The sequence below is a fragment of the Seriola aureovittata genome, chromosome 5 (assembly GCF_021018895.1).
Source record: "Seriola aureovittata isolate HTS-2021-v1 ecotype China chromosome 5, ASM2101889v1, whole genome shotgun sequence".
Taxonomy (NCBI): Eukaryota; Metazoa; Chordata; class Actinopteri; order Carangiformes; family Carangidae; genus Seriola; species Seriola aureovittata.
The window spans coordinates 1,907,852-1,926,374 of NC_079368.1; the positions used below are offsets into that span (position 1 = coordinate 1,907,852).

At 41.2% G+C, this 18,523-nt stretch overlaps 2 protein-coding genes across 3 annotated transcripts; one reads left to right on the top strand and one right to left on the bottom strand.

Annotated features, from left to right (window-relative positions):
* The first annotated feature begins 37 nt into the window (after positions 1–37).
* Positions 38–8,400, top strand: fam151b (family with sequence similarity 151 member B). Of its 2 annotated transcripts, XR_008827768.1 has the most exons (7): positions 38–96; positions 369–493; positions 2,783–2,942; positions 3,017–3,234; positions 4,882–5,017; positions 6,592–6,677; positions 8,115–8,252. XR_008827768.1 is itself a non-coding variant. In XM_056375378.1 (6 exons), the coding sequence occupies exons 2-6, from the start codon at positions 373–375 to the stop codon at positions 8,224–8,226; spliced, it is 747 nt and encodes a 248-aa protein (XP_056231353.1). In that variant the 5' UTR covers positions 38–96; positions 369–372; the 3' UTR covers positions 8,227–8,400. The 2 variants fall into 2 exon arrangements, 1 of the variants encoding a protein (XP_056231353.1); XM_056375378.1 differs by lacking the exon at positions 6,592–6,677 and having other exon boundaries at positions 8,115–8,400.
* A 759-nt stretch (positions 8,401–9,159) lies between these two features.
* ankrd34bb (ankyrin repeat domain 34Bb) lies at positions 9,160–13,388 on the bottom strand. Its single transcript, XM_056376898.1, has 2 exons — positions 13,104–13,388; positions 9,160–13,002 (listed from the first exon to the last, which is right to left on the bottom strand). Exons 1-2 carry the CDS (start codon positions 13,304–13,306, stop codon positions 11,508–11,510), a joined length of 1,698 nt encoding a protein of 565 aa, XP_056232873.1. The 5' UTR covers positions 13,307–13,388; the 3' UTR covers positions 9,160–11,507.
* Positions 13,389–18,523: the final 5,135 nt, after the last annotated feature.

Sequence of the window (18,523 nt, forward strand, 5' to 3'; positions counted from 1 at the left end):
GCTGGTTCTTTTATTTTGAAAACTCGTAACCGGAAATGAGGTTGGTGTTCCTGCTGCTAACTTGACTTGTGTAAACTCGTGTTGTTACTGGTTGAGGTGAGTCGCGGATTGTTGTCTGTCTTTCCTTTACCTTGGTATTAATGAGTTGTTTTCCACTTTATGTTATTTGGAATTTAAAGTGTAAAGACGCCAAAAATGATCTAAAGTGTGCTAACTGTTCTCAGCTACGCTTCGTGTTTCTCACGGTAATCCAGCTAGCTAACATTACAGATCCCAGTCTGCTCATCTTTACTCTGGTTCAGCAGCCGGACTAAAGTCAAACTGTGGCTGTAAAGTGGCGCTAATGGACGGTGACGCTTTGTCCGCAGGGCGATGAGTGACCGGACGCTGGAGTATTTTCTGAGCCTGAATCAGATAACGAAGAAAGACGCTAGCGAGGTGAAATGGTCGCACGCAGTGAACAGCAGGAGCAGACTGACAGAGGCTCTGACAGGTGTGACATTTTTACTGGAGTTAAAGTACTGGTACACTTGATTTTAAAAATACTGAAGTATTCAAAAGTACTTTTTTTTTTTTTTCTTATTGTTGTATTGTCCCACTTTTACAGAACCTAATCTAAAACAACTGACTGACTGACTGACTGTAGGACCTGTACAATAAAAAGCTTGTAGAATATGATACAAAGACTTTAGACATGGACATAAAAACACAAGTGAATCAACAAGTAGCTGTTGTTTTCATATTTCTTTTTTCAGGTAGTGATAAAGTTTTAACATTTAAGCAAAATACATCTCTCCTTATTTCTGGCTGTGATTGTTTTTTCGCCTGTGAACACAGTGTTTGGGCTATCAGATTTTCAAAATAAAATACAATTCATTCACTGACTAAAAGCTCTGCTTCAAAATAAGAGTACTTCATAGAAATGTAGTGGAATCAAACTACAATATTTGTCTTTTAAGTGTAGTGGAGTAAAAGTAATACATTTCAAAAAAAATAATACTCAAAGTACAGATACTGGAAAAATATACGTCATTAAATGTACGTCTTTACTGTCCACCCCTAACACCACCTTATTTCTTTTCCTTTTATTTTTTCAATGTTTTTTATTTGTTGCTTGATCACCTGTCAAACCTCTGCTTCTGCTGCTGGTTGTAGAGTGATTGCGGCATCTAAAATGGTTTCTTTTCTCCATGACAGGTCATGAGTCACCCTTTTATTATTATATTGGTGGTGGTAGTAAATCATACTCTGCTCATAATGCCAGTTTTCAGGGAGAGGTTCTGCCACCAAGTAGCACAAAGTGCTCACTTGTAGTGTTAGTGGAAGTTACTTGTGTCACTCACACACAAGTGCCCAGGCAACCTGGACTCCAAAATACTGTTGCTATGGCGACAACACTTGGTGAAAAAAAAAAAGAAAATGACTTTTTACATAAATTATATCGTTGCAGGGGATTTTAAATGGGTCCCAGGTGCCTGTTAAGACTGAGACTGTGTTTTTGGACTATTAGTCAGACAAAAGACAATTTAACCCTTGATCACCTTGAGCTAAAACTGTGATGAACACTGTGATGAACTACTTTGTGATTTTATTTGATTTTTGATTTTTTAAAACACTGAAATAACACCATACAAAGTATATTTTTCTATTTTAAATATATGTTTTTATATATCTGCTTGCCTTGTGCTAGTGATGGTGACATGAAGCTTCATGAAGCACTGAACCAGTCCAGCAAAGTGGTTTTTGAAAAGGTTCATTTCTTGATGCTTGAAATTAACAGAGCAACATCTGCTGGACAGAATGAAAGCAAGAACAGACAAATACACGTTTGCATGTTACAGAATATCATTATAATGGAAACTATGATTGTATCTTCATTCTAAACATAACTTTATTGTAATGACTTTAAATGCAAAAAAGATATATTTTCTATGCATCCAATGTATTAATATCAGTCAAGTTAAGCTCAATGTATGTGTTTTAGTTGAATTGAAGATTGAGGCGCCTCTGAAATGTGGGCAAATAACATAATGGAAAATGATTTTTAATGCTTTACATGTCATCACTTCTGTCATACATCTAAAATGAGATCAGTAGTGTGGTGATTCTGATGTGGGTGCTTTATGAATGAGGTTTGACTGACTGACTGACTGACTGCTCGACTGCTCCCACGCTCAATATCTGGAGATACTCTGGACAGGACGCACAGACATGTATGATATAGATATGACAAAAATATCTATCTCTCTGTTGAGTAGCTACAAAAGATCACACTGTAGGATATTAGAAATTTACACTTAGATCGTTTTGGATAAAACCACATGTGTGAACTACATGTAGTGGCCCAGTTGTTTGACATATGTTTGCCAATTTCCATACTGTTTTATGTTATGTATGTATTTTGCATTTCATTGTCACTGAACCTTTTTTTTTAAATGATGATGATTTTGTGAAGGTGATTTTTGTTGTTCTTGTACCAAACAAGCATGTTCCTTTTCGTCTGGAGGATATGATCTGTAGGCCAGGCGTCTCTGTAGCAACACAATGCTTATGGTGCTAACAATGCACAACAATGTTGTCTCACATTTTTCTTTATCAAAAAAATGCAGATTTGGATATTGCTTTTGGCCATATTGAGATTTGGATTATATTTAGATTAATTGTGCCACACTCGTCAGATCTGGTCTGAACTAGACAGACATGATCATAATGTAAATCCACAGCTGTATGAGCAGTAAGAGACATGTTTCTCTTGTGTTGAGTTCTTCACTGACCCTTTTAGGTCCCATGCATATGTTGGAGGCTGACATAATCATAAGAGGTCGTGACCCCAAAGAGCCAGTCATGGCACATCCCCCTGACACAGACAGTGACATCACACTGAAGGAGTGGCTGGAAGCAGTGAAGGCACATGACAAGGGAATCAAACTAGACTTTAAGAGGTGAGACACAATTCAATTCCCTCTATTGATATGTGAGTGTGTGTGATGATGACACTGGTTTACTCACCATGCAGCCTGGAGGCAGTGTCTCCGTCGGTGGCCCTGCTGGAGGCGGTGATGGGTGAGACAAGCCGTCCTGTGTGGGTCAACGCAGATATTCTGTCTGGTCCTGGTGGACAGGCCACACCTCTGGAGCCTCAGGCTTTTCTATCTGCCATCAGAACTCTTCCCACTCACACCGTGCTGTCCCTCGGCTGGACTACAGGATGGACTGCCGGGACAGATAACCCAGGTGAGGAGACTTCATTACCAGTGCCTGTGTTTACATTCTACTGATGACAGAGGAAAAACATCATGTTAATGCCTCAGTCAGAGAATTCATAGTGAGAGAATGTCACTCCCCTTCTCTCTCTCCTCTTGTCCTGTCTATCTTCATCCACTGTCACTGTCAAATAATTGCAAGTTTCCAACTTGGCCTCTAAACAAATGTTTACGTACAATGTCACTACTAACACTAAGATCCTGAGGTTGAAGTGTAGGAACCATTCACTTGAATAGGAAAGTGATTTCCACTGTACATACTGCACATGAGAGAGAGAGAGAGAGAGAGAGAGAGAGAGAGAGAGAGAACATGCAGGATCGATGTGGTGGGTCTGGAGAAGCTGGTGGGTCACACACAGAATACTTACAATAGGACCCTGGTCTCACTGAGCTACAGTACCAGTCGTTACTGGGAACAACTATTCAGAATGATTAAACTGATAACTGTTCGAATGAAAGTTTACATGGCAGAATGTGACTAACCCTAACCCTGTTTTAGCCAAGTTTCATTTTGGCCTGACATCATGTCACAGCTGATATTATCATTTTTGTTGTAGAGAATTATCCTAACTCTGACCTCAGTCACTGCAGGTGTCCATCAAAAAGCTCTTTGAAACTGTGAGGACTGGACAAAGTGACCTCACAATGATGGTTTCGAACCTAAATTTGTCCCCACAACCACAGCAAGACATGTACACACACATGTACATGCCCCAACAGAAGCTGATCTGCAATAAAGCTGCTGTGATTTCTCCTGCTAGAACAGAACAATGTGGACAACAGTAAATAATGCCCTGACTTAATCAGTCTTATTAGCCAATCACTGTCTACCATAGAGTCTCCAAAATGCTTGTGTTACCAGGTAGAGACACTTATATCGTTAATATCTATAAGGTGGAGATGGTGTTTGTGTGTCTGTTAATGTATGTGTGTGCGTGGTGTTAGAAACTGCCAAAGCTTAACCTTCAAACAGCACTTTGAAGTTGTCTGGACCGGCCAACATGACCTCACAATAATGGTTTTTACCCAAATTTGTCCTCAAAATTATAGAACGACATGTACACACACTCAAAAAGCCACACAACAACACGTACACACAAGTACACACAAATACAACATGTTGATTTAGCTTAGAGTTACTCTAACTATAACTATAATATTACTGATATTTCTTTGGCCCCAATTGGGATAAAAAAGAGATTGTTTTTAAAGGTTATATTTTCATTGTTCCATAAGAAGGTTTTATGCGGAGAAAAAATGTGGATGAAGCTTAACTTCCAGGCAAGAAGAAATTTCTGATGAAAATTACATAATGACACAGGAAGTTTGTTAGGTGAGTAATTACATGTTAGAACAAAAGAGAGACCACCAATTTAATCAAAAATATCACAGTGCAACAGTGTGGCTTATATTGATGTGTGTTAAATAGTTTTTGGACAACAATTGAACTCTACACAGTAGTTGTTAGTAGGACACATTCGTGGTTGGCTTGGGTCTGCATATGGGATTTATTACCAGCCATATCCTCAAGAGCGTTACACCTGGAGTAGATGTTAAACCTGTAGAAACTGTGAGAAGGCGGTCCGGATGTTGATATGTTTTCTTTTCTTTTCTTCAGGTTACAGCTGGGACACGGTGCGTGTGATGGAGGAGATATGTAGAACCCTTGAACATCCTGTCACTTTCCCAGTTCGTGCAGCTCTCCTGTCCCAGTCCTTCTCCCAGCTCAAGTGGCTGCTGCAGCAGTCAGACAGGTGAGGTCACACCAGTGAGGCCAGTCCTTCATATCAGCATTTACTTCATCTCTGCTGAGTTCCACTTAGGGACGAGTATCATGAAGATTTTAACGGAATTACTATTTTTATCGATACCACTTATCGATTCAGTACTTTAATGGTTCTCTCATCGATCCGGTACTGCAACAGTACTCTTATATATCTGGTACTTTAACTGTATTCTCATCGATCCGGTACTTTTAAGGACACAATCCTTAAGGAGTCTGGCAGCTTTGGTGTTTTTAAAGGTTAGTTCAGATTCGCCGAAGTCACACGAACAAACTTTTGTTGAGGCAGCGGTAGACCAGCAACTCCGTGTTCTGCAAGGTAAAATTAGAGCCGGGCAGAGTCTGGCTGAGTGAGAGAGAGTGATGTCTGGCTTTTTTATAATAACAGTTTCCCACCAGAAAAGCCTGTCTGACAAAGAAGTAAAGCGGTGAAAAAAAAGTTCTAAATAAAGAGTACACTTAAACTGATATTGATATTTTTGGTGGACCTTTTAAGTGGCTTATATAAGTTTTGCCGTCCACAGCAGTGCATTGCTTAGCTTCTGTGCCGGTACTCCTCTCTGCTTCTCAAAGCTAGGTGTGTGTCGACCTCCATACTTCATACAACCCCACTTCAAATAGTCCGAACCATCCCTTCAAGTACTGTGCACCACACAATGCCTTGAAATTCATTTCATCTGGCCTTCAGTAGAATGGATGCAGGATCCTCTGAGGATTCATCATTGTTCTGTCTCCTGGCAGACTGCAGCAGGCTGCAGCACTGGTGTGGTAGTGCAACTAAAGAAAAGAATGCCAATAATTACCAGCCCTTTACTGTCCAGCAGCAGGTGCTATAATAAGCGTTACGTTCGTGTGGTCTATTTGAAACACTATAACAAACGCGACTGAGTAGAAGTTAACGTTAATTCACCTGCATACAGTTGATTCCAGGACATGAGTGATTAACGGTAATGTTAAGCGCTGTATTTTGCAGACATAAACCCGGGACACGGCCATATCAGTTCAAACTAAGTCAGGAGAAGAAATGGAGAAGAAAAAAACATAACAAAAGCACAGAAGTTAACCTGTGCTCTACAAAAAGAAGGGCTATACTGAGTTTGATGAGGAAACAGTCATCTAAAGCTCCATCCAGTCGAAAGGTAGATGTCCATGTGTAGTTTGATTATAAAGCAGGTCTAGGTTCTATATTAATACTGTGAAAGTATCAAAGCCTCAGTCCAGAGAAATGCTCACAGCCTGTATATGATGGTGACAATTGACCATACTGGGCCACCATAATCAAATGTGCATATTTTAAGTATTATATTTTAAGGCCACCCCTCCTACACTCTTTATTCAGTTTACATGAAACTTGTCATTTTGGTCTGGATTTTCTTATTCTTATAATTTTAGCTTTTCAGAGAAATTAAAGAACACATTTCCAAAGATCTGTGTCTCTTTATGCTGTGGTTGAATTCTGTGTGCCACATAATAAATGTTGGACTGTTTGCTTTGGAAATCCTCTGTCACAGTAAGAAATAACTAAACTCAGTACATCTTCCACAGCTGAACTTTACAACAGTCCAAACTGCTCTAATCCAAAGCAGAACCTTGCACAGGCACGATGGTGATGATCCTTCAAGTCAACAGAAGTGAGAGCATCTTTATTTTGAGTAATGTGATTGTATTGTGATGTGAAACTGAGTGTGTGAGCGGGGTTTAGTTACCAGAGGGATTTAAATCAAATCCTTCAGATGTGATAGGGTTGGTGATGGCAAATATGGTGACGTGATACAGAGCTGAAGAGAAATATGGAGCTAAGGAGCTGCAGAGGCCGTTAGCGTCCACACACCTGCCTTACCTGTGTGTTGTTATACCAGGAGAAGGAGGACAGCAACCACATTCTTCACATTCTTTACCTGCTCAATCCAAACCATAGTCTGTAAATAAAGATGGACGTGGCCTCCGTGACGTCACCCACAAGTTTGTGAAGAGCTGTCGTGAGCTGTTCTGTCGTCGCTATCGTCGCCTTTACCTGACTCCGCCGAACGCCAGGCTAATACAAAAATGGGCAAAGAGGAGGGGCGCAGGTGTCCTGAAGGAGGAAATTAGCCGCAGACACCAAAACTGTTTTTTTGTACCAGGCTGTAAACATGTTTATTTCTGCTGTAAAGTTGGACATTTTAACATGGGAGTCTATGGGGATTGACTCACTGTTGGAGCAGTTTTTGGTATTCCGTGTTGGCTGCATGTTTCAGCCTCGGATGTTGCAGCTTCGTCCAAACACACACCTCCTACTGCTCTGCTAGCTGCCCACTAGCTCACATTTATATGATGGGCAGGGTTATCTCTTCATCTGAGATCATATAAATTTATGACTGCCCCTGAGTGCAGAATGAGTCATCAGAATATTTTCACATTTTGCAGGAAGAGGAAAGGGAGGGATTATATATAAAGTAGATTTAAAAAAATAAAAAAAAACTTGATACAGCATATAACAAGAGGTAAATGACAGTTAACACAGGGACTCAGGTTCAGAGCTTGGAAAATGTAGTTTTCATTTCACACAGTTGCAAAGTAGGAAAATTACATCCACTGTAGATGGTTTCAGCACCATCTTCCTCTGGTCACCCACAAGCCCCTGCTACACTGAAGTGCTGAATGCATTGTGGGTAAGTTTGGTTAGCAAAGGAACAGATCCAGTGACTTTTCCACCACCCAAGTGCATCTCAGTCATCCTGCAGTGAGTGTGATTTCTGGCGGTACTCTGCCGGACTGCGGCATGTCTGGAGAGAAGCAGCCTGCGCTCTCGGTGGATCACGTCCTCCCTCACAGTGAAGGATAGGATTTGAAGCTGGCGACATTTCTAGCCACAGAAAAATTACAACTTATCAGTTTATCCACTCTATATGTCTCTCACCTGTTATGACTTCGCACTGAAGGCGTTACAGGAAAGGCGAAGAGCAGAGAAATAAGTTATATGAACACAAGTCTGTTCCTGCCCACAACTGTAAACAGCAGAGTCGTTATTTGTTGCTCTGACACACGTTAATATCTTTGAGCTGTTAATGAAATGTTGTTGTTCACAGGTACACTCTAACTGTGTGGACTGGCAGGAATGACGTGGTAACACAGGAGGACTTGCTGCCCTACAGAAAAGAGATCCACATCAGCAGGATCTACTATGACCTGGACTTGTGAAGGACGGAGCTCAGCGTGACGTCCACTGTAAACACTGAGAAACTGTCTGGCTGTGGCTTCTTCAGGAGACTGTCACTGCTGGAGAGAGGAAAGTCAAACTTGTCTGTCTTTTGCCTGGAGTGTAAGTTAAATCTTACGGATCATGTGATAAATAAAGTATTTTTGCTCCACAAATTGTGCATATATTTTTTCTGACTTTTCTCTAATTGCTGCCTGTTCCTTGCGAAATACTGAAGTTACCTCTCTTCTGCGCTGCAGCAACAAGTCACTTGTAACTGCGTAACAAGTTAAAGTGTTGCATTCAAGTACAGTTACAGAACTCAACACCAGGCCAAGAAGCAGTGTGTTGATGACCTCTGTTGTTTTAAAGTCTATTTCACCTTTGACCACACGCAGCATAACTGATTGGTTGAGGTCAGAAAATGTACTGTGTTGCACCTGTAACCACACCCAGTGATGTCACAGGGTCCTGGAACACACCTGTACGTCACTACAGCTGGAGGTCAAAGGGCAGATTTTCAGGGCTGTTATACTATCAAAAGTAAAAGTTCTCATGCAGAAAAATCTTCCTAGTATTTTATTATTGTGTTTTATTTTAATTGATCGATGGATTATTACTGATGCTTTGATGTTTCAGTAGTGCTTTACTGTTTTAGTTGGTTGATCTGGAGATGATTTCAACTATTTTATTCTTGCAAAGTAACTAAAAAGTACACAGGAATATACAGGAAAAAATATACAGGGACCTGAAATAATAAAGTGAGTCCTCCAAATATTTTCATATTTCAGTACCAGTTCATACAGCCTTGCTGAATAATCCATCACATCTGCTGCATTTAAGTTTGTTATTTGTCTGAACACAGATTTAGAATTGCTCAAATAAGCCGCTCAATGAAATGAGATACTAAGACACTCATATATTTGGTACAAGGTTTATTGAAAATACAGAGTTTTACAAAGAACACTGACAACTTGCAACTCTGTACATAGTGACAAGAGTATCAGAGAAGGTTTTATATATTCAAGGGTGCAGATTTTCTAACTGGCAGTTTAGAAAAGGTTATTCTCAGAAGGTAAGCTCCTCCAGCACAAGGTGAGTGAACTGAAAAAGAAACCTTGTAAGTGCTGGGCTGCACTCTTTTCTTTAGTGTGCAGTTTGTGCTGATAATTACTATTTCATTCCAACAGTGCAGAGCATGTTTCAAATCTAGTTTATGGATATATTATTTAAACCTTTGTATAGAATAAATTGTTTTAATAACTTCTTGTACAAAATTGGCAAAAACAGCTGGCAGATGAAAAGTGGATGTGGATGAAAGCTGTATTCACTCTGGACTGTCCTCTCTCTGATGCAAGGTCATTCTCAAAGATGAAATCTTCTGTAATGTCGCAGCCAAGTCTCAAATCTGTTTGGCTTTGAAAAGCAAATGAATCGTTTCTTCGTTACATAGACACACAAGTGCTGTCAAAAAAAAAGTCTGAATCGTGAGATAAACTCCAGATTCAGTGTCACTAAAAGGGGTGACATGGCTCAAGGTATAGACTCATCACATATGTTTTTTTTAATTTAGCAGCTGCGTAAGTTTAACATTTGTTACTCAGAGTTTTTACCTGAGTTCCTATGTAGATGTTGACAGTGACGGCCTCAGTTCTTAGTCAATTGGCTTTTCTCAACATGTAAATGAATCCACTCACTGTTTTAATCAAGCCCTCCATCTTGTTCTGACATGAATTGAACATTTAATAATATATCCCAAAAATCTTCTGTTGTCTGATAATTTTTTACGTGGACTTTACAATAATGCATGACAGCATTTGGGGAAAAAATCTATTACAGGAGGCATCTATCTGATCATGCTGTACCATATTTAAGGAAAGAATCCCTTTGTTATTTAGTCCACTGCCATGTGTTATACAATGTCACCTGTCTCAACGTTACTCCCACACAGGGTGATGATCTTGTTGATAATGCTGCGGTCTCATCGCGTACAACACCTCTGAAAAAAAAGGTAGTGAATTAGAGGAGGTTCCATGTTACAATTCACATATACGCATGCTTTAAAGCATCGCGTAAGCTTGACAGGAAGTGGCGTTCCACTGATCTAGAAGAATTTAACCTTGATAAAGATCTGGATGACCTGTAATTTCTTACTTCTAAATTCAGGCAAGTTGAAGTAAATGTACTGAAGTAAACACCTCAGAAAAACATAATCTAATCATATAGTCACTTGCTTTACCTCAGCCTCCAGTGCTACCATCAGAAAGCTTGGGGTCATTTTTGACCAGGACCTGTCTTTTACTTACACATAAAACAAGTTTGTAGGACAGCCTTCTTCCACCTGTGCAACATTATGAAAATGAGAAACATCCTGTCTCAAAAGGATGCTGAAAAACTAGTCCATGTATTTGTTACCTCTAGACTGGACTACTCTAATTCTTTATTATTAGGATGTCCCAATAACTCAGTGAAAAGCCTCCAGCTGATCCAAAAATGCTGCAGCAGAGTACTGACAGGAACTAAGAAAAGAGATCACATCTCTCCTGTGTTGGCTTCTCTGTCCTACTGATGAAGCTCCATCATATCTTAAAGAGCAGAACACTCCGCTGTCTACTTGTGGTTCCTAGAGTTTCTAAGACTAGAATGGGAGGTAGAGCCTTCAGCTATCAGGCTCCAATCCTGTGGAAGCAGCTCCCAGTCTGGGTTCAGGAGGACTTCTTTTTATTCACAGTCTGCCAGCTTTACCACCAGAAGCATCCTAGTGGGGCACCCATACAAGACCACATACAGAAAACATTCATTCATTCTAATAGCTACTTTCCATCTGAAGTTCCTGGGCAGGTGACAACACCAGACCAAAGTGTCTCACAGCATTAACTGGAAAGAGATCACTGACCAGGAGTCAGTGGTCAGCTGGAGTAGGATCAAGAAGGACATCTGCTGAAACAGGGTTTACCATCATTTACAGTCCCCTCTTATCATGTGACCAGAATTCCATACTTTGGTCATGTGATTAAAAAAAATCATCTCACAGACAATTAAGCAACTCCATTCACTGAGGAGGGAAATTAAATGTTGAAAGCTTTGTAAACAGAAAGCAAGTTGAACCTTGTGTTAAGATTTTCTTTTTTTTTTTTTTTTTTTTAGTCAAGTCCTGTAGTTCTTTTTGGAAAATTACTACAGTATATAAAGTTTCACATTGAAACATGAGCAGGCTATTACTGCAATGTGTGATACTGCTAAGGGCAAACACATCTTCCCCTGATACATGCAAAATGTTATCCTAGCGCCCAAAGGTTTTCTCGAAGTTGCCGAGCTGTTTCATCTGCTCACTCTGCATTGAGTGGCGTCTCCACAGCATTTTCTTGGTTTGTATATTCTTCAGGAAAACAGGTGCACAAGGGGCAAAAGGCTTTGACCCTGTAAGAACACCGTTCAGTGTCTTGCTACTTCCACTCAAAGGGTAGGAAGAGCTAGAGCAGACCCCAATGTGTGGTATTGGAGCATGGGGGTTCAGAGGAGGAAGGTATCCAGGGCGAGTGTGGGCAATGTGATCCAGAAGTAGGGCCCCTGAGCCTCTTCGCTCCAGCCAGGCTGCGCCTCGTCTCTGGACAGAGCTCTCCAAGGACTCCCTGGATCCTGACAGAGTGGAGGACCTGATGTTGACGAGCTTGTGCCTTTCTGTTCCAACTCCAGCTCCACCACTGTTCTTGGAGCTATTGTTTCGGCTGCCAAACTGTGATAACTGAGAGTCAGAACTGTAATGGTTAATACCGATATTCTGCCGACGGACCACATTTTGCAGACTAGAAACATTCAGTTGTCTAAGACAGTCAGCGGAATCTTCATCCACAGGACTGGATTCATGGGGAAAGGGGAGACTGTCATGATGCAAGTTTGGGTGGGAAGCAGAATGCAGTGAACTTGCAGCGCTGTCATATGACATCTTTCTACCAAAGGCTCTTCTTCCACCTCCCCTATTCTCATTTCCTGACATGGTCTCTAGTGCTTTCAGAAGCCCTGGTGTGTCTTGGACATCGATACTGTGGTTGCGTGAAACAGCAGGAGGTCTACTGTGGCTGACAAGGTTACAGACTCTGAAGGACAAGTCCTCCTCAGGTGTAACTTCCACTGGCTCCTCTGTCAGAGAGGAGTCCTGGCTCTGCTGGAGCAGCAAGGAAGGACTTTTGGACCACTGCTCTGAGTGAAGTCTATGAAGATTAAGTTGCTTATCAATACCATTAACACGTAAAGGACTAGGATGTTGGATTGGAGAACCTGGTTGAGATGTGATATGGCCGGACCCTGAGCGAAAACACTGGAAATCCCTGAGGCCAAGAAGGGGGCTACCGGGCTGGGGAGAAGCACTTGTCGAGGAGCCCTGTGGAGGAGTTTGTAGCTGGAGCTCATATGCAGACATACAACAAGTTGTTGGGGTGTAATGCAGGCGCTCCTCAAGGTCAGGGGGTGGAGGGACATTGAGATACTGTTTTGTAACATGATGGCCAGATGGCAGTTTGTTGGTGGTGATGATGATAACCTCCTTACCCTTTGCTTTACAGGCATCCAAGAGGACCCTGAGGACATCCCTGTTTCCTGAATTGACTGCATAAACCAGTGCTGATAAGCCTGCATGATCCTCCAGAGTTGGATCAGCTCCACTGCTCAGAAGGAGTGACAGTATTTCAGCTCCAGTTTGTTCAAGGCATGCATGCATCAGAGCTGTTTTCCCTGTCTTGTCTTGGATGTTTGGATCAGCACCATTTTCCAGAAGATACCTATTGGGAGTGAAGATCACATTTATTACACCAAGTGGCAGCTAGTAATTCTCAACAAACACATGCTTTCAAGAATCAACATGTGCCCTGATAGAACGTACCGAACCATCTTGTGTTTGGGTACACTCTGTGAATCTGTATGGTGTGTCTTGCAGGCCACCATAAGCGGTGTCTCGCCATGTTCATTACTCTCGTTTATGTAGGCCCCTCCCTCCAAGAGCAGCCGAGTCAGGCGCAGACGACTCAAACAGACCGCCTTTAGCAGAGAGTTGCCATCGGTTCGCACTTCTGTTGACTCATCCATTGTAAGGCTCTTGGCTGAGCTGACTCTAATCCACCTTGTCTTTGATGAAAAATTGTCACTTATTTGTCCAAAGGTGTACACAGCCGAGTGCCTGCAAGAAGAAGAAGAAGACTAAGTTCTCAGGTATAGTTCATCAGGTGGTCAGCAGTTGGTGGCTTTGAATTGTTGGTCCTCAAACCACAACAGAACTTCAGATGAACTGCACACTTTTTGTTGGATGTACATCTTTTTTAACTCTGACTCATTCAAACCCATCCCGAGTCTTTTCTGCATGTTATATGCATGTGCACACTGAGATATTCACATACTTACTATAAATGTAGATATTAATACTGTATGTAATATGTCATACAGCTGTTATATATACGTAACCTTAGAGCAACAAACTGGACCCCTATGGCACAACAGAAAATGTAGTGTAGACCTGTGCAGAAGAATGACTGCAAAGATCCACATTATTAGACCTTTGTCACTGCAGGAACTTAAGGGCCCATAACTTAAAATGGCTCCATCTTTGTGCAGGTTCTTGGTGCATAACACAGTGATGCACCGCTGAACTGGTATTTTCCTATGGTGCACTGAGGTTATTTCCTAACTAATCACACAACACCCTTTATGTTTTGCTGTTCTTCATGATTATGCACCAGATACTGTAAAGATTAATTAGTGATTCTTACCAGCTCTGTGATCTATTAAAGTTAGTAGGTAGTCTATGCTCAGGGCATTGTCTTCAATGTTGTGAGTCGGGTTGATGAAAATAGTGCCCGAAGTGCAGCCATTGTCAGGTTCAGGTTTTGTTTCCACTGTACGAGTTCCTGAATCAGAATTTGGGCCGTGTGCAGGAGATGGTACTAACTCAAAGTTCCAGGTACTCTTGAAGGAAAGAAATACAACAGCTGTTTTACAACACTGCAAACATAGCAGTTAATACACATAACGTGTTTAGATAAGCACTGCGGTTAGTTTCAGTAGTCAGACATTGTTCTGGTTCAGAGTTCCTGATGTGTTTTGCTTCTTCATTCTTCATTTGTAGTTGCAAACTGTAGATTGTTTGGACCGTGTTGGGGATACACTGATGTGCTAGTTGAATACGGTTTATTTCACCTGACACTAGCATTTTCAAAATCAGTACATTTTAAGTAGTGACCTATTTGTTCCATTAAGTAGTGCGGCAGTGAAGTGCTACAAAGCTACATCGCCATATTTACTTTTATCTTGAAGAAAATAATGAAAAGAAATGAGTGTGCCGTGTTCTGCAGTCTGTTCTCCTCCCAGTTTCTGAACATCACCTCTCTGTTGTTTTATTGACATCACCGTCTGTCAACCTTTCCCGAGGAATGCACCTGGCTTTGGGAAGCTGGTCAGCACGGTGGTACCTGGTCTGGTCAACCTCCCACTGCAGGTGAGCGTGAACTTTACTCACCTACACAGCACATAAAAACCCTTCTGTTTTGTATAAAACACCAAGAGCCTCTCCCTCACAGGTTACTACAAGATCAGGTTATGGGAAGCTCCAGGTTAAGGGTTGTTAAGTTCCCATAGTGAGAAAGAGCTATAGTCTGGAGGACTCTACATTAATAGGAATGTTAGTGTGAATTGTTTGCCTTTCTGTTTATATTACTTTTGTGAGTCCTGTCCAGGGTGTACAGCACCTCTTATTGTGTGAATGCTTGCATAAACTGATTAGCAAATGGATGGGTGGTAACTATAGCAACAACATTTGATGTTCAAAGTAGGTGTAGTGCACTCACAACATGGGTCTGTTGTTAATGTCTTGGAAAGTTTAGAGCATACGGAACTGAAAGAAAACTGGGAGGAGGAAGGAGAAATGCTGAAAATCTATGACATTATGACACATTATCAATGTAAAATATACACGAGTAAAAACATACAAAAGCAAGTGCTCCTTGAAACCAATATTCTGATGAGTGTCATTCAGTGTTAGTGCGGTCACAGTTCCTGGTTTGGCATATGTTGTCATGAAATTTCTTTTTGGATGTTGCATAATTTTGCAGTGTTTGTCTGTCCTCTTTGGACCTCAGTGAGAATGAATTCTCACAGTGATGATCGCTTCTGATGACGATGACACACATGTCTGCATTTGCAAAATACTTCAAGATTCACTTGCATAGTTGCCACTATAACTATGCTTTACAGTAGTTGAGGTTACTCAGTGGCAACAGTTAAAAACATAGACATCCCATTAGCTGCTGTATGGATGAGAAGCAAAGTCAGGCATTTCTTTTAGCTTCAGACGTAAGAGCATAATGTGTTTTTCATCCTCTCCTGGACAGCCTGTATTCACTACTGCTGCCTATTGTGTGTGTGGCCTTGTGTTTCTCTCTGTCAAACTGTGACTGTGAATGAATTAGTTTAACTGCATAGGTGTGTGTGCATGCAGCACACTGCATGTACAAAACAGCAGATGATAAATTATATAAAGTGGTCAAAGTGTTTGTTTAATGTACTTTTATCTGTCTGTACTTCAGTTCATGATTTGACTGTAGCTAAACAAGAGACCAACTCTTTTAACCAAAAAGATCATGTCCAGTCCCCCCACATCTGTCACATCCTAAAGCTGGACTTTACCTGTTCACATCACCCCTGCAATACTAGACACAGGTGTTCTATGTGATATACCATGCTTTAGATTCTTTCATACTCTGTGATGCAGTGAGAAACACAAATAGATTTGTAAAACTGGAGTTATATCAAGGTAACAGACATCCCCACAGGGACACGACAGGCCACCGACATCGTTAGACAGGTTGTGACGTCAGGACGTTTGATGCCAACGTTGATGTAACGTAGGAATAACTGACGACAGCTGACGTTGATATTTTGTTGGTTTTAAGTTGTGTTGTTAAGTCACCAATATCCAACGTTCTCCGAACGTCTCATGCCAACGACATCTTGACATATAAAATACTAACATTCTGGTCATGAACAAAACCCAACGTCTGCTAAACATCACAATGTCAGTTAGCTAACGTTGCGTTTGATGTCAACCCAATTTTCACTTCCTGTTCAATGTTAGAGTCATTAGAGCCCAATGTCCCTGATGTTACATTGTCAGCTGGGATTATTTTACTGTTTGTCAGCGTCAGACAGGGAACTAAATTTAGCCCTCACAATTTTCATTTGGACTGGGCCCATGTTCATCCAAAGAACACACTGCAGTATGAGGCCGTGTTCTAAGCAATAATGTCAAGTTGATGTGGTGGTTGTTTCTGGTCCTCCATTAGCTCCGCTACTTCTATACTAGCTTTGTTAGCATTAACTCCGTTATTATCTCCACGAGCTCTGTCACTGTCTCTACAAGCAGAAGAACCTACGAGGCCGTCAGGTCTTTTTGGGAACGTCATCCATTTTGTATTTTTGATTTGTTATCTTAGCTTCTTTCTGTCTTATTTTGATTATTTCCCCCCTGATCTCTGACATTACTTGGATGGACAGATCCACTTGAAGGGGTGGGGGAGGTGATGATGGTCCTGCACCTGCCTTGCAGTATAGGCTGTTAAGCAGCCCAGGGCCGGCAGGTGGTGAAGATGGAGACGGAGACACACCTGTTTCACGTTTACATGATTCCTCTCAGGTGTAGATGTTAAGCCCTGGGTGCAATGAGGGGAGAGGAGAGACCCCCCCCCCCCCCCCCCCATTTCCAAGAACCACCAGCAACAACATTTATAGCCCTCGAAGCTTTCAACAGGATATTTAAGCTTGATCGTGAGCTAACAACTAAACAAATGAATCAACCTAACTCTCCCAACTCACAAAGAAACAATCAGACAGAACAGTACCCCCCTACTGGCCCCAGAGCATGACACCGTTTACAGTGTTTACAAAGGTGTCGACCACAGCGTGCTGTCTGGCTAACAGGAAGGGGAGGAGAGCCATCCTTTTAAGTTTGAAGCTGTCAGGCTGGAACCAATCAGCTCCCTGGAACAGCCTACACGCTCCTTTACTGACTCAGCCAATCAGAGAGGCTCACCTGCTCCAAATAGGCACAACGTTGCTTGGGTTCTAGCTTACTTCTGCTGAAGCAAGGTTTTTATAATGCTGTTATGTCACTTCCAAGTAATGTAAAAAAGAATATTCACATGCTGCAGTTGGAAACAACATGATAGTGGAGTTTGTGGGCTGTAACATCAGCTTTTAAGCATCAGAAGTAAAAGTAGAAATTATGCAGATTGGCTTCTTTTATACTATCATACGTTTGGATGTTATTATTTGGTAATTATTAATCATGCAGCAGCAAGTTGGCAACATGTTATTGTTGTTGCTGGTCTGGGTGGAGCCCATTTTAACTCCTGTGTGTACAGTCGGGTGGTTTAATGCATCAAATTTTAGAAGTTGATCATTGGTCTGTGTGTAAAGTAACCAATAGCTATAAGTCAAAGCAACAAAGAATCAAGTGTCATAGAATGTAAATTCTCAAGTAAAACTGTGCTGCACTTGAACAAATATATTTACTTTCCACTGCTGGAGCTTGGAAACGACTCATTTAACAGAAAGCCTGCAGATTGGCTGCTTGATGTTTTTGAGACACCGCTGTTTACCTGGCAGGAACAGTCTAACATAAAGATCCTACTGATACTATATGCATTATGGGAAATGTAGATACTGTAGCTAATACACATACCAGCATCTAAAAATCAATATATCTGCTGAACATTCAATCTGTGGGTGATACTAAATGACTGGAGCACTATTTTACACTAACATGTATGTGTGAGGACCAGGAGGTTCTAACTTCTGTCAGCAGTCTGTTCTGCCAGGTGACATTCAACCCCATCTGTGCTTCTTTGAGCGCTCGGGCCTGGCCTTCAACCAGCATCAAAACAGACAGAATAGCTAATGATAGAGACAGGCAGCAGAGAAATGTCATTCCTCAACATTTTACCACTCCACATCTTTTTTCATTCCATGCTCCAAAGTACAGACAGAGAGATAATAATAATAATAATAATAATAATAATAATAATAATAATAATATAAGAACTGCTTATAGATGAAATCAAGTGCAAAACATAAGAAACCCATGTAGTCGCAGGCAGCTGGGACATGCTGTCAGTGCATCACAGAAGCATAGTTCAAAATATGACCTGATAGGAATAAAATGTTTCTTTGAACACAACTGAAATAATCTGCTGCCTGTTTCCTACTACATGAATATATTCCAAGTTATGCTCACATATGGCTTTTAGGTGAAGCAGC

Excerpts from the sequence above, each read along its gene's own strand:
- fam151b (XM_056375378.1), top strand. The coding sequence starts at position 373 with ATGAGTGACCGGACGCTGGAGTATTTTCTGAGCCTGAATCAGATAACG. Across the intron at positions 494-2,782 it reads ACTGACAGAGGCTCTGACAG|GTCCCATGCATATGTTGGAG; the intron begins GTGTGACATTTT and ends TGACCCTTTTAG. Across the intron at positions 2,943-3,016 it reads ATCAAACTAGACTTTAAGAG|CCTGGAGGCAGTGTCTCCGT; the intron begins GTGAGACACAAT and ends CTCACCATGCAG.
- ankrd34bb (XM_056376898.1), bottom strand. The coding sequence starts at position 13,306 with ATGGATGAGTCAACAGAAGTGCGAACCGATGGCAACTCTCTGCTAAAG. Across the intron at positions 13,003-13,103 it reads CCCAAACACAAGATGGTTCG|GTATCTTCTGGAAAATGGTG; the intron begins GTACGTTCTATC and ends CACTCCCAATAG.